This window comes from Chaetodon trifascialis, chromosome 2 (genome assembly GCF_039877785.1).
Source record: "Chaetodon trifascialis isolate fChaTrf1 chromosome 2, fChaTrf1.hap1, whole genome shotgun sequence".
Lineage (NCBI taxonomy): Eukaryota > Metazoa > Chordata > Actinopteri > Chaetodontiformes > Chaetodontidae > Chaetodon > Chaetodon trifascialis.
Genome location: NC_092057.1, coordinates 14,038,608 through 14,052,775, shown reverse-complemented (window position 1 = coordinate 14,052,775; position 14,168 = coordinate 14,038,608). Strand labels below are relative to the sequence as shown.

Below are 14,168 nucleotides of genomic sequence, written 5' to 3'. Positions count from 1 at the left end.
TGCCACAGCTTGTAGGGGCCACTGTGGCAGATGCAGCCAAAATGACAGCAGGCACTCCAGCACTCCCTCCCTCACCCCATCATCCATCCTTCCTTCGTGCTACGCTCTCTCTGCCACCCCTCTGTCCTTACACTCGGTCGGTGCCGTAGCTCCTGTAGTCCACTGCGGCGGAGACGGCCACTATGACAGCAGGCACTCCATATCCTGCCAGGTAGAAGTACTTAGTCCTGGAGTGCTCGCTCTCGAACACCTCTACCAGCATGATGTAGAGCTGCACCCCTTCCAGGAACATCCAGGTGAAGGCTGCCAAGAAGAAGAAATGGAGCAAGGCTGCGAAGACTGCACAGGCAATCTGGCATGAAAAAGAAAAGATGGAGAGGATTTAAAAATACAGTACCGCAGCACACGATAATGCTCACAAAATATTTAATCTGCTGGACACACACTGATGAGTTAGAAAGTGGAAAAAAGACACAAACACACAAGGCGATAAGGGTATGAGTCAAACTTAGAAAGCAATCATTTATCATATTCACATATGTGAGGGATTAAAATCAGTCTGCCAATACTGCAATTGACCAGAGGGGGAGAGGAAAAAGCAAATACAAATAGAGGGAATTCACGATCATAGTATACTATAAAAGCAATTACAGGCGACAGAGTGACTCAAAATCACTTCGAATATAGCAATATTAGTCGAGCCTCCTTCACGCGTTACTCCACGTCTATATTCTACAAGTCATCTAAGAAGATAAATGAGAAAATGTAAGTGACAAGTTGGTGCTGCAGCCTCTGCCGATTGGCCACATTTCAAACAGAAGTAGCAAAGCACTTTCAAAAGCAGCTGAGAGGGTGGGGGGTGGGGGGTGGGTGGGGGGATGATGAGTAAGGGGAGCGACTTGGCAACACTTGAAAATACAATATGATTTTTGTCAATGCCAAGGATGCACAAAAATGACTAGAACTACTGCAAAAATGACTCAGCACACTGGTAAGAGAGAGTCGAAGCGCACATAAAATTTGACACATTTTAAAGCTTGGAAAAAGCGAGCAGTAGCATCACTTTAGACACTGAATAAAAGAATTACAGTTTTTACGCCACTAGAGCTGAACTGCTATGTTTTCTGCTAACTATAAAATCAAAATACCGCATGAGTTCTTCATTTAGTTTCTTGTGAAATGGCAATGATCAAATATCAAATGAAAATTTGAACATTGGTACCCACCAGTGGTTACACATTAACACTGAAAGTGAGTGAACAGATTTGAAATCACATTGTTAGTAGCCAGCGAATAGTGACAGATGAAAGGGATCTAAAAGAGTTAGAGAGACAGATGATAAAATACTTAGAAAGCCCTGTGAGAGAGTCTCCTGAATGTGAAAAAAGAGAAGAAACAGAGCGGGAAAGGATGTGCAGTAGGAAAAAGAAAGTGGGGTATCAAACCTAAAACCGTATTAACAATTTAGGCAACGGGATGGGAAGAAAAGAGGGGTGCTAAAGAAAAGAAGGTGAGGAAAGAATGAGCGGTGCAATCCAGCCCGTCACATTCATAGCAATGTTCTAATCTAAAGAGTCACTCCTAAATCACTGAATGGGAGAGCCAACAGACTTTTATAACAGAGGGGTTTGCAGCGAGAGACAATTACCTAATGTCTGAGAGACAATGAGTTTAGGGGGCAAGGGAGTCACTCATTTCCATTTCTAATGATCGCACAGTGTAGCTTACACACACAATGACACACACATGCACACAGGTAAAGAAAAAAAAAAAAAGAAAAAGTGGCTGCTTATGCAAAGTCATTTAGTTTTCCTGCTGGAATTACTGGCTTAACCGGCTGCGAGCGAAGTGACGCTGAGGATGTTAATGGAGGTCACAAATAGTCACCAGTAATTAACAGGAGAACGCCACACACAAATACGGTGGCAGGCCTACATGCAAAGAAACATGATCCCTCCCACGCAAACACGTGGAGACAAATAGAAATACACAAACCTCAGTGTGAAAACACGGTCTAAAAAAATTTGTTTTGTGTCTTCATTTGCAATAAGAATGTTTTCTCATTGAACGCTCAACGGGACGCTAAGGCCTGAGGCTACACTAAGGCTTCTTTAATACTGCGGAGGAGATAAAGGATACAGCTCTGAGCACTTTGTCCCCCACAGACACACACTTCCTAATGACTCAAACAGCTGACAGACAAAGAAAACATAGGCTACCTAGACCTATGCAATGTCCAAAACTGTGTTGTGTGCACACACAGTACAGTAAGATTATGACAGTACTTGCACACATCTTAGTCAGTATATGCTGATTATGTTTGAGTGACCTTGCCCAGAGGAATTAAAGGAGAACATCTCATCTCAGAATCTGATGCATACGATTTTTGTGGAAGTGCTTGCATCCAAGTGAGGTTTAAAGTCCTAATCCATGATTGGCGTATTGAATGCGGACCATATGGATTATACAGCATGGGCTGTGATTGCAATGCAGGCCATGTGGACCGTGATGGCCGAGCCAAAACTGCACTGTACATCATTAGGGAGGGCGCTTGATATTGGTCTGCTTCACTGGTATGTAAAAAATGCTTCACAAATTGGAGATCAATGATTTTAAAAAGCCTCCACACTCTCTGAGGGCAGGGCTATTTGTTATGGGTGTCATCAGGACCACTGCAGTTAAGTTTTTTTTGCTTTTTTGTTAAAGAACTGTACTGAAAATGCAGATCTCTTTTCCCACATGTAAAACAAAAACATTCGATAAATGTACTTCCAGCAAAAACAATCTATTAGCTTGTAAATTGCATTTTACATAGAACAAAGCTCAACCAACTCCACATGGTCCACGTGAGCAGTAGTGAAGGCTCATAATTGTAATAGGAGGTAACACTCTGGTAAAGTTTTGGAAAAGAGACTGAAAAACAGAAAATTACCAATTAGTCTTACAATAGTGACGTTACTTTCTACTTAATTGCACAAGCCTCAGAGAGTAGCACCACTGCTAGCATCACACACTAAAACACTGGGTTAAAAATAGGGTGTTTTGACACAGTGTTGGTGTTATTTCACATTGCTGTTGGGTTACTGGATGAAAACAACCCTTCTGTTGGGCTGTTTTCTACCCATTGACACTGGGTAAAATTAACCCAGTATTGTGTTGGTGCTACGTTGACCCTGCATGGGGTCAATTTTAACCCAGTGCTTTTATTGTGCACACTGAACAGCATTTCCACCATCTAGACGTCACTTGAACCAATCAACCTGCTACTCTGAAGAGGGCATCACTGATATTGGCAGGGGGCCTTGAGAGGTTTGGCCGTCACTAATTACTGCTGTGATCATAGAGTGCAGAGCATTCATGAGCAATCTGCTTTATGCATAGCTGACACTGAAGAGTCATTTCATGTCACTTGACATTTTGGTGGACACACTGACATAAAGCCAATTTAGACTGACAGTGATTCAGATTCCAGAATAAACCCCAAAGTTGGTGTATTATCTGACCTGCTCTGACCCTACTCAAGAGCCTTTTACATCAGAGTACAGTATAAATTAATTCTAATTTAATATGAAGTGTTTCTGCACTAAAAATTGAATTAATTTTCTACAAACATACTAATGCTAATTTATACAGTTTATGGGCAACATCTTTGTCACAAACTCAAATTCTGCTTGTTAAATCTCAAAGATACTTGAAAATGTCAATAAAAATGATGCCACTTTGCTAGCATCCATACTGGTATGGACAGTGGCATCAGACACTGAATAAAGGAATTCCTATGACTATAAAATCAAAATACTGCACAAGTTCTTCATTTAGTTTCTTGTGAAATGAGAATTATGAAATATCAAATAAAAAAATTGAACATTGGTACCCACCAGTGGTTACACATTAACACTGAAAGTGAGTGAACAGATTTGAAATCACATTGTTAGTAGCCAGCGAATAGTGACAGATGAAAGGGATCTAAAAGGGTTAGAGAGACAGATGATAAAATACTTAGAAAGCCCTGTGAGAGAGTCTCCTGAATGTGAAAAAAGAGAAAAAACAGAGCGGGAAAGGATGTGCAGTAGGAAAAAGAAAGTGGGGTATCAAACCTAAAACCGTATTAACAATTTAGGCAACGGGATGGGAAGAAAAGAGGGGTGCTAAAGAAAAGAAGGTGAGGAAAGAATGAGCGGTGCAATCCGGCCCGTCACATTCATAGCAATGTTCTAATCTAAAGAGTCACTCGGAAATTTCTATAAACATATTATTGTTAATTTATAAAAAAAAATATTGGCAGCATTCGTCACAAACTTAAATTGTGCTTGTTTAAATCTCAAAGATACTTGAGTGCAAAGAATCATTTTTTTCTAAGAAAAACAACAAGATAAAATAAGTGACACCGCTTTGCCAGCATCCATACTATCCATACTGATCATGGATCAATATCCAGAGTAAGTAATACCGCATCACTTTAAAAGAAATCACACAGGCCTGGATTTATACAAGGTAATGCATCACTTTGCATTTTAGCAATGACGTGTGCGGCCTTGGGTCTGGTGTGAAACTACCTGACAACACTCTAATAGGATTGTCCAAATGCAGGTTGAACCCATATTCACTGTCCACTGTCATATGGGCTTTATTTGTGAAAATTGTATTGTTTTACAAACATCCTCCTCACAACCAATGGGATTCCCTGGTGAGGGAAGAGATAGACTGCAGCTACTGTAGCCTGAGGGGGGAAAATGACAAACAAAAGCAACTGAAGGCTGAAGGATAGCATAAACATCAGCTTAGCTACAACAAAGCTAATACATATGCTTTAATACATTATCTAATAAGATAAGTCTGCATAATATGCACTTTGTGCTTTGTAAATTATTTCTGTTGCAACTGGGAGCAGACCAAAGAATAGGCAAATTAGGTTTTCTGTACTCTACATATTTATTATATTTAGGTTAATTTGCCATTCAACAAATGAAACGACCTAACTGTGCTGGTAGCCTTATGCTATCGCAATGCTTTTGTCTCTTTTTCTGCCCTGGTTGGCAATCCATTCTGAATTATCCACAAACTGTCAAACAATTAATCTGAGGACAGCTGCAGCGCTCAGTGTACTAATGATGTCATGGAAAACTGAGTATTTGCAGTATAAACTATGCCAGTAAACTTTGTTTTTGCTGGACTTTCCCTTTAGGAGGAAAAAGTTGAATAAGGCTGGTTTGAATATGCAGATATGGTTTGTTTAACAGCCACCCTGAGAAACTTCTGCTTTTGATTTATTCCGGGAACGCCGCATGTAGTAAATCTGCTGTTTCTTATTCGTGTAGCGGCAATGTGGTCAACCACTGACAGCAAGTTAGTAAACATTTCACAATTTACTCTGCCAACAGTGCAGTATGATCAGTGGTATTGGTCAGCGGACAGTTATGCCAAGCCTGTGCCAACGCAGCATGAATAAAGAGCCACAGTTTGATACGTAGCCCGTGTGCAAAATATTTGGTTGCATTAGCATTATTTAGCACACATGCTGTATAATGCACACACACTCGTATTCAAAGCAAACCCCATCCTTCTTACCGGCTGATCGGCCCTGTTGATCCCGACCAGGAACAGTGACTCAGCGATGAAGAGGCTGATACAGAGGTTCTTGTGGATGGTGTTGCGGTCGCTCTGCAGCCCGCGGAAGAAGCAAAAGGTGAAGATGCAGATAAGAAGGCAAACCAGCGACAGCAGGATCCCCACCCATGTGATGACGTCCAGGAGCAGGTCATGCATGCTGTCTGCTTTCTGTGGGAGGAGAGAGACAAGCTTGATTCAATAGCCATTTAGAGCTACTATATTTAGCCATGTGTAGCCTTGGTTTGCTAAAAACATACGAATCATGTTGTTGAAACATGAAACACACTATAGGAACAGACGCACATCCTCCCTCCCCTGACTGATGTGAGCCTGTGTGTCGTTGAGCGTTCAGGGCCACAGCTTTACGCTGCGTTGCACAGGTGTGCTGGCTCTATCCATCAGTGTCCCGCAACCTGGCAGGCAGAGCAATGTTCAACATAGCACTGCTGTGATGGATCTACTGCTCAAACCCTCACACTGTGTTCACAAAGGGCTGCCAAGCTAGCTCTGACCATGACCCCTTTAGAAGTAACACACATCCTCTGGTCCAGAGGGGGAGACTGGGTGTCACACAATATCCGGAGTTACAAGATCCGATTTGTGAGAAGGAACTTAGTCTTAACGTAACAAAAGAGGGAGACAAAAAAGTACTTATCCCACACACACGACGGGACAATAAGGTTTTTATCTACCGCCCACAGTGGCTCATGGATATCAAAATAAATGAGCCACTTATACTTTCTGATCAGTCAAATATCATTTTTACAATAAAACAGGACAAGCAGCCTTTGTCTCTGACGTTAATTAAAATGTATCTGTTTTGGTCATCCAGAACACCACAGAAGTGCACTTTCTTTCGTCAACCCAATGTCATCATCTGGCTTGACGAATCAATTGTACTATTTCTCCTGCCAAGTGTGATTACTCAGTACTGCAGAGTCTGGAGAATTTGAATCTATTTTCCAGATGTTGTGGTCTCCTTCTCTTCCTTCTTCCCCCTTTTAGGAATCTGTTGACCAGCTTTGCCAGCCACTACTAATCAAATGATGAACAACTGACCCTTTGATCTTGCCCATCCCTCTCCTGGCAGGCATGGGAGAATAAACGCCTACCTTGACCTCCACGTGGGCCATGAGCACTGCAAAGCTGGTGAGGTGTGTGCAGGAGCAGCTGGTGTGTGTGCGATTGGTGGCCAGCAGACGACAGTCCTGTGTAGACCAGAATCCCGTCATGGTGCGCTTGGAGTAGCTCCAGAATGAACAGTTGGGATTGAAGTTCTCTTCCGAATGCTGGGGGCAAGGGAGGAGGAAGGAAGAGAGAGAGAGAAAGAGAGAGAGAGAGAGACAGTGAGGGACAAAAAGAAGGAGGGGTGGGGGAGCAGTAAGACAGAGAACAGATACTTAGTCATGGGTAGGTGGGAGGCAGAAACATGGAGTGGTGGGAGAGCCAAAAAAAAAGTGAGAAAAATGGTGGGAGGAATCAGTGGAGAACGGGATGGAGAGGAAGACACACAGAGAGGGAGTCAAATACACACAACAAAACAACAAACAGAAGGGACAGAATGCGAGAGTGCAGCAACAAATAAACACAGAGCCATGGCAGGAGGTGACAATGCTGTGTCCGTGCTTGTTGTGTGAGATTCTGGAGTGTAGGAGCTGCTTGTGTTGTGTAAACTGATGGAGCTGTGTGTGTTGGGTTTGTAAAGTTACTCGGGAAAATGAGCAAGTGAGACAGTGAGGATCTTTTAATTGCCAACAAGCTGGATCACCAACTGGATCAGCATTTGCCTGTTGAATGAGCAACACAACAAAACTCTGCTGCACTGAGCACTGCGATTCAGTTCTTATGTCACTTTGAGCAAGTCGGCGTCGATCGAGTCGGGTCTTGTCAAAGCAAGGCTTGATAAGCAAATTGCAAGTTGGCTGCGAGACTTTCAGATCTTGCAACAATGACAATAAATGACACAGCATTTCAACATTTTCTTCTCAAAGCTGTGTTAATTAACTTCTTACATAACTGTGACCGAGAAATCACAATGCTTAAGCACTCTAATGTTCTTATTGTCAACAAATCTCAAACCAACAATGCATTAGTCCATTTCTTCCAACTTCTCCAGCCTGTCTGTGGCACTCAGGCACAAGCCCAATTGTTCCTAATGAAAACTTAAAATCTTTAAAAACAAGTAACACGCATACGGTTTCCTTTGAGAAGAAAAGGCAAAATAATTTCCTAAAACAACTGGGCACTGTAGATTTTAGCAAACATTCCTCAAACATGAGTAAACAATGCATTTGCTGGGAACTATTTTCAGCTGCGGATTAACACAGATTTGGTGCTCTAGTAAGTATTTATAGCACCAGAAATGATATATGAAATTGAATCACAGCAAATCCACATTCTAATAAAGAAGCATGTCACAAATAATGAATATCACCAGCCTTCAACCTCCATTTCTTTTCTATTATCTCACTGCAAATGGTTCTTTTATTGTTTACAAAAGGAAATCATCACCTTGCACCTCTCTTACCTGCAGGTGTTTGACAGTGAAGACCACAGGCTCAGACAGGTAAACCTTATTGCTCTCCTTGTTAATGGATGCTGTGATGACCGGGGAGTTGACGATAACAGAATAATTAGGGTAGACCGCCTCGCTGCTCAGTCTCATGCTTGCGTTCTCTGTAGACAGATAGGAACCCAAGTTCCTGTACAGGACAAAAGCCATCCTGATCTCACCTGTAAGGAGACACACAGGCACATGGAGGAGAGGCACTTAATAACTGTTGGCTTAAACCAGAAATAGACTGGCGGATGTGAGAAAGAGCAAGAGAAAAAAAACAAAAAAACAACAAAAAAATAACCATTGCAAGTGGGTTAGTCAGAGAGAAAGAGAGACGGGTCATGGACCTCATAGTGAGAGTGAGAGGAAGTGAGAATATGAGATTTCTCTTTTACCGTTTCTGCCGTGCTGTTTCAGAGTGCTGGCTGACAGCTGGATGGAGTTTCCATGTAGCTCTGACTGAGGGAATGTCAGGTCTGCCAGGTTCCCATCCGTGCTCAGCCTGGCCACTTCCAGCTCTGCAACACGCACACACAAACACACACGCTAATGTCAAGTCATAGCATAGCACGTTACATCAGGTTTGTTTTGCAGCCCCTTGTAATAACCATGTTTTCTCAGTAAGTGCTTCACAGCACAACGCGGGCAGGAATCCGGAAGCAGTTTCTATCTTCTTCAAGACAAAGAAAAAGAAAGAAGGCTGACACACATCAAAGTGCAATAATGTGGATTTTATACTAAAAAAGGCAACAATGTCTCCAGGCAACTGGCCAAACACATGGAGGCAGATAATCCAGCCTCTCTCTTGTATTGTGGGAATCTAATTTCACCATCCAGGTTCGTTAGCACATTCCTGATTACGGCTGTGTAATGTATTAGATAAAGTTTCTAATTAAGGACTAATTATACCTTTGGTGTATCGCTATCTTGTGCTTCTGAGTGATTTGGTGATTTAGACTCTGCTTTCATGGTGAAAACAGCTCCCTGATCAAATAAACAACACAAGGACGTGCTAAGATGGAAATGAGAGTGGAGGAGGAGGAGGAGGAGGAGGAGGAGTGGCAGAAGAGGGTGAAAGGAAAGGAAGTTGAGGAGGTCAGGGAGAAGTGCTGCAAAGAGGTAAAAAAAAAAATAAAATAAAGTGAGTAGTCAAAGGAGCAGAATGGATGAAAGATGGGAAACGAGCAGATACGTTGACTGGAGTGGCGATAGATGGAGAGAAGGCTACGTCCTCTCACACAGAGTACAAAAGATAGGGCACAAAGAAAGGTCTGGGAGAGAGGAAATGGAGGCAGAGCGAAGCAGGCAGACATAAACACAGACACTGATATGCAAATACGGGCAGAAAGAGAGAGAAACCCTGGTTAAGTCTTCCTCACTTGCCAAAGCTAAACATTCAAGCTATGCACACACACACACACACACACACACACACACACACACACACACACACACACACACACACACACACACACACACACACACACACACACACGCATGCACATATATATGTACACACACACATCCACACCCACACACAGCGGCGGGGTATCAAAACACGCTGAGTCTAATCTAATTAAAGCATCCTTGTCATGACAATCCTCCTCCTAAGAAACACACTTGTTCATTATCGTTATCACACACGCATGCTGTTACCGCTGTGTTATCCCTTCAAATCACTGTTTTGGTTCTAATAATAACACTATTTATTCATCTGCCTAATACTGCGCTGCATAGTCACACACACAGACACAAACACAGAGACACACACATGCAATCTAACACAATAATATCACCTAAAGTAGCTGCAGTGGCTGCTTTAAATGCGTCATTCAAATAATTTATTCCTGTCGCTCACCCTCCTCTGAAAGACTTTTAAAAAAAAGGGTGAGGGGGGCTTAAAAAGTGCAATGAGGAGAGCGCAGAGGGAGGAGACGGAGGGAGAGAGAGGGAGGGAAGTGAGGATGGAAGAAGAGAAAAAGAGATGAGAGGCGGTATCGGGCCAGTTATGAATAAAGGGAAGAGATAATCACGGTGGATCTGCCCACTGGATTAGCTGGGAGGGAAGATTAACGGCACAAAAAGGAGAGGAACGCAGAGACGAAATTTTCCACAAAAAAAGATGACTTCCTGTTTTAAGTTCTTCAGATATGTGGTAGCCTACATCTCGATGACTGTTTATGTAACCATATTTATGTGGTGCGCTCAGGGGGAATAGAACGGGGGGGGGGGGGGATTTGAGTATGAAATTATGTAAGGTGGAAGTGTGCAGGATGGCAGCTGTTGGGATGAACTGTTGCACTTTAACCCGAGTGGGAACAAGTCATGTTGTGAGGACCCACTTACAGGATTCTGCCTCCACTGTCTGTCTGATAAAAACTTATCACCATGTCGTGCGACTTAAACAGCCTTGATTTCATTACCTACTGATGTGGAAGCGAACAAAAAAAACCCCTCAGAGCATCGTTTGACATTCCACCACGACCATCACCCTCAAGCATGCGCTCATCCAGTACTCTTCTTTACTCATCTTCACTTTTCTCTCTCCTCCTCCTCCTCCTCCTCCTCCTCGACTTCTCCTGTTTGACTGAGTAACATAGAAGCTCAGTGAATCCTAGTAATGGGGAGATGATGTGAAGGCAATTTTGAAATCAAAGGGGAAATAAACAGGGGGACAATCAAGGGAAACATAAGTGAGCGCAACATGCTGGTCTTGGCGCAGATGAAACTGTGGCTCACAGATTTATCATCATCCGAGGGCATGAAAAGCAAACAGGGCTTTAGCGCTCAGGTATCTCTGCCTTATTCCGCGGTCCGATGACGAGAGGATCAGCGTGAGACGGCGAGGAGAGATGATGGAAGGAGGAGAAAGAGAGAGGAGAGGAGAGTGATGTGCACAACGCCATAATAACTAGCTTTGTTCTGCTTTGTCAATTCCGCCTACAAGTGGAGGGAAGGAAAAGGAAAAAATAAATAAATAAAAATTATTGTCTCTGGCAAACAATTCATCCCTGCCTCACAAGCCTCGAGGGCTGTCTTCTCTTTTTTTTTTTCCCCTGCATTTTGTTCGATGAGGATGGGTCTCTGTGGATATGACCCTTCAAAGCCTCTCACACAGCAACCTGGACCTCTTCATCGTGACCTCTTTTTGACAGCTACAGTGTGCAAGCCTGCTCTACATATTAGCTGTAAACACATGTAGTCTATTCTCCATATTGTTTTATGAATGCAGAGTGCCAAGTTTTGCTTAAATAGTTCATCACAGCTATACTTTGAGTTTTGAATTCTATTTTGTGCTTATGTTTATGGAGCCAGACAGATATTAAGGGTAAAAGGGTAAAATATCGTTGCATAAATGACTAAATTGTCACTCATATTACCTATTAATGGATAGCCTTACGTATTCTCACAGTAGCCATTGTGTTGAATCCAGTCAGGGACAAAGAACCAGGCTAGAGGCTGTGTATCCGTGTATTCCCTGAAATTCATATGGTTAGGTTGTATTCATTCCATTTGCCCTTGCTGCTCTTTATCATTTGAACAGTTGTTTCAGCGGTTCTTTAGTGCTTTTGCTCAACAACTTTGGCTCCAAGCTGCACACATGCTGTTGTGCAAAATAAACCGATTTGAACATCGTCACATAATAGATAATACAACTGGGCCGCTTCTGTTTCCCACAGTTTAATTTTGACTTTAGACTGAGACACGGGTAAATAACGTAGTCATCTTCTACATCCCTTTCATGTTTATTATGGTGTAGCAGATCAATGTTCTGTTGCTGTTTTTATTCATGCACACAAATTATTAATCTGACCGAGCGGTTTGTGAAGTAGCACAGAGAAAAAATGAATATGAATATGAATTAATATTTTACACCCAGGAGTCAGTCTGAATTTCTTAAAGTCCTGTCAGAAAAATATCTTTCACATAAAAACCCGTGGCAGCCACATGAAACTGTAATGCAACAGCCACTTAAAAACACACAATGTGACAAATACACAATGTTGTACACAATATTATTACAGTTTAATACGCGAGAGGTTTACTAAGGTATGGTTAGCTATCTGTCCAGCATATTTAATGTCAGCTCTGCTACGGCATTACTGTATTTCATATCCTAGTACCATTTCATTACTTTATCACTGTGAAGTATTTATCATGCAGAGCAGCAAGTCATGGTCCTGGTGCTGTTTAGGTCACCTTGCAGCTTTGATTCGCGTGAACAAACTATAAACTCATTTAGCATGTCTCTTATCTCAATAGCTTTATTCAGCTCTACTTCCATTCATGTCTACTCATGTCCTTTCAAATGTACAGAACGTGTGCGTGTGTTTGATTGCTCACATGAACGATGATGCTATTTTTTGACGAACTTTGAAGTTAGATAGTATACTTTGTTTCTCGTTTGTATTATAAAACATAGATCTGAGGCAGCGTCTTCAGTAATGCCTGCTGTCAGCGTTGCCTCTTACTAGGATATTACATCATATTCTTAGATCTTTAGCAGCCTGAGCTGGTTTACGTTGTTATAAGATCTGTAAAAGGAAAAAAAAAAAAAACAGTGAAATCTAAGAACCACATTTCTGCCAAAATAAAGGCATGTGCTAGAAAGTCTTCCCTGTTTTACGTTGGACTCAGGCAAAGTCAAGAAAACGTGAAAACGCTTTTGTTCCGGCCGAGCCACGCTTCGCACTCAACACCTAAGACACAACCTGTGCAGCCGCAGCCTTCAACACTCGGCCACTGTGCAGCCTCACCAGAGCAAACAGAGGTTAAGTGCCTTGCTTCAGGGCAACTCAACAGGCTCTGTGACAGTATCAGGGTCCAACTCAGTTTGGAGGGTGGCGAAGGAAGCATAAAAAGTACTCACGGATGTTGTCAGTGGTCTCCTGCACAGTGTCAGTCTTGAGGAGGTTGTCAGCCAACATAAAAGCCCCAGTCTCCACGGTGTCAAGGAGCAGAGTGGCCGAGTGCAGCTGCTCGCTGGTGGGCAGCTCCTTCCACGCCGCCTGGGCTCGTGGCTGCAGCAAATTATTCACAGTCTCCACCATAGCCTGGGGCAGCAGTAGAAACACAGAGGTCACATGGAGGAAGCCAATTCTAACACTTTTATCACTTTCAGTCAACGATGCTAATGTGAAAATTAATGCAAATCCATTCAGAGTACATATCACATCGCTACACCATAACTACTGAAGACAGCAGTCAGTGGGATGCAACAGCGAGAATGCAGTGGCTTTTCATTTATCATGTAGATAAATCATGACAACAAAAAATGTTAGCGATGCAAATGTGGCATTCCCATGCAGAAATAACAAAGGCAAAAAAACACAGAAGCTGTTAAATAAAAAGGACCTTTCCTCACTTGCAGTCCACACTTTTTAATGTTCATTACCACCTTTTTGTCCCCCGAAATCCTCTTTACAAAAGGATGCTTTGATAGAAAATCCATCACAGATGTTCTGAAAATCATGGAATTAGCTGATTGTGATCATCATGTGTCTACATCCCCAAACCTGGTTCTCTTTTTTCTTTCTCTCTCTCTCTCTCTCTCTCTCTCTCTCTCTCTCTCTCTCTCTCTCTCTCTCTTTTTTTAAGCAGCAGTCTTATCTTTCAGTTGGAAAACTTGTGCTTGAGGGATTGAGAAGAAATTAGAGTTTTATCAGATAACGTCTGCTGGGTCACATCCAGCCATGCAGAACAGCTTTGAATCCAAAAATATTACCAAACCGAGAAGAGTTGGCTCGCATAGATGAAATGTTCTCCGCGAAACAATACTTATTTTGTCTCCGGCTTGCATTCCTTTATGCTCTTAAGAATTCACCTCCTCATTTTCAGACATGAACACCACACACACGCCGGCATACACATCTTTGAAAGACCCTGGGAGAGATAAAGAAACCGAGAGAAAAGCGAGCCGGCGGAGAGAGAGAGGGGGAGAAGAAGGGGGGAGCCATGGGAGAGCGATAAAACAGTCCAGTGAGTCCATGGTGACAGGCGT

General features: G+C 42.6%; 2 protein-coding genes across 7 annotated transcripts in view; both read right to left on the bottom strand.

Moving 5' to 3' along the window:
* Positions 1–14,168, bottom strand: part of adgrl3.1 (adhesion G protein-coupled receptor L3.1) — a 111,978-nt gene that overhangs the window by 16,697 nt on the left and 81,113 nt on the right. For all 6 annotated transcript variants that reach the window (XM_070984590.1, XM_070984553.1, XM_070984570.1 and 3 more), the window contains 6 exons: positions 13,038–13,221; positions 8,563–8,685; positions 8,138–8,343; positions 6,723–6,899; positions 5,569–5,778; positions 132–352 (listed from right to left, as the gene is read on the bottom strand). In XM_070984590.1, coding sequence (XP_070840691.1) covers positions 132–352; positions 5,569–5,778; positions 6,723–6,899; positions 8,138–8,343; positions 8,563–8,685; positions 13,038–13,221 — 1,121 coding nt within the window. The remainder of the gene's footprint in view (positions 1–131; positions 353–5,568; positions 5,779–6,722; positions 6,900–8,137; positions 8,344–8,562; positions 8,686–13,037; positions 13,222–14,168) is intronic.
* Positions 1–14,168, bottom strand: part of hgsnat (heparan-alpha-glucosaminide N-acetyltransferase) — a 102,274-nt gene that overhangs the window by 83,488 nt on the left and 4,618 nt on the right. The window lies entirely within an intron of this gene.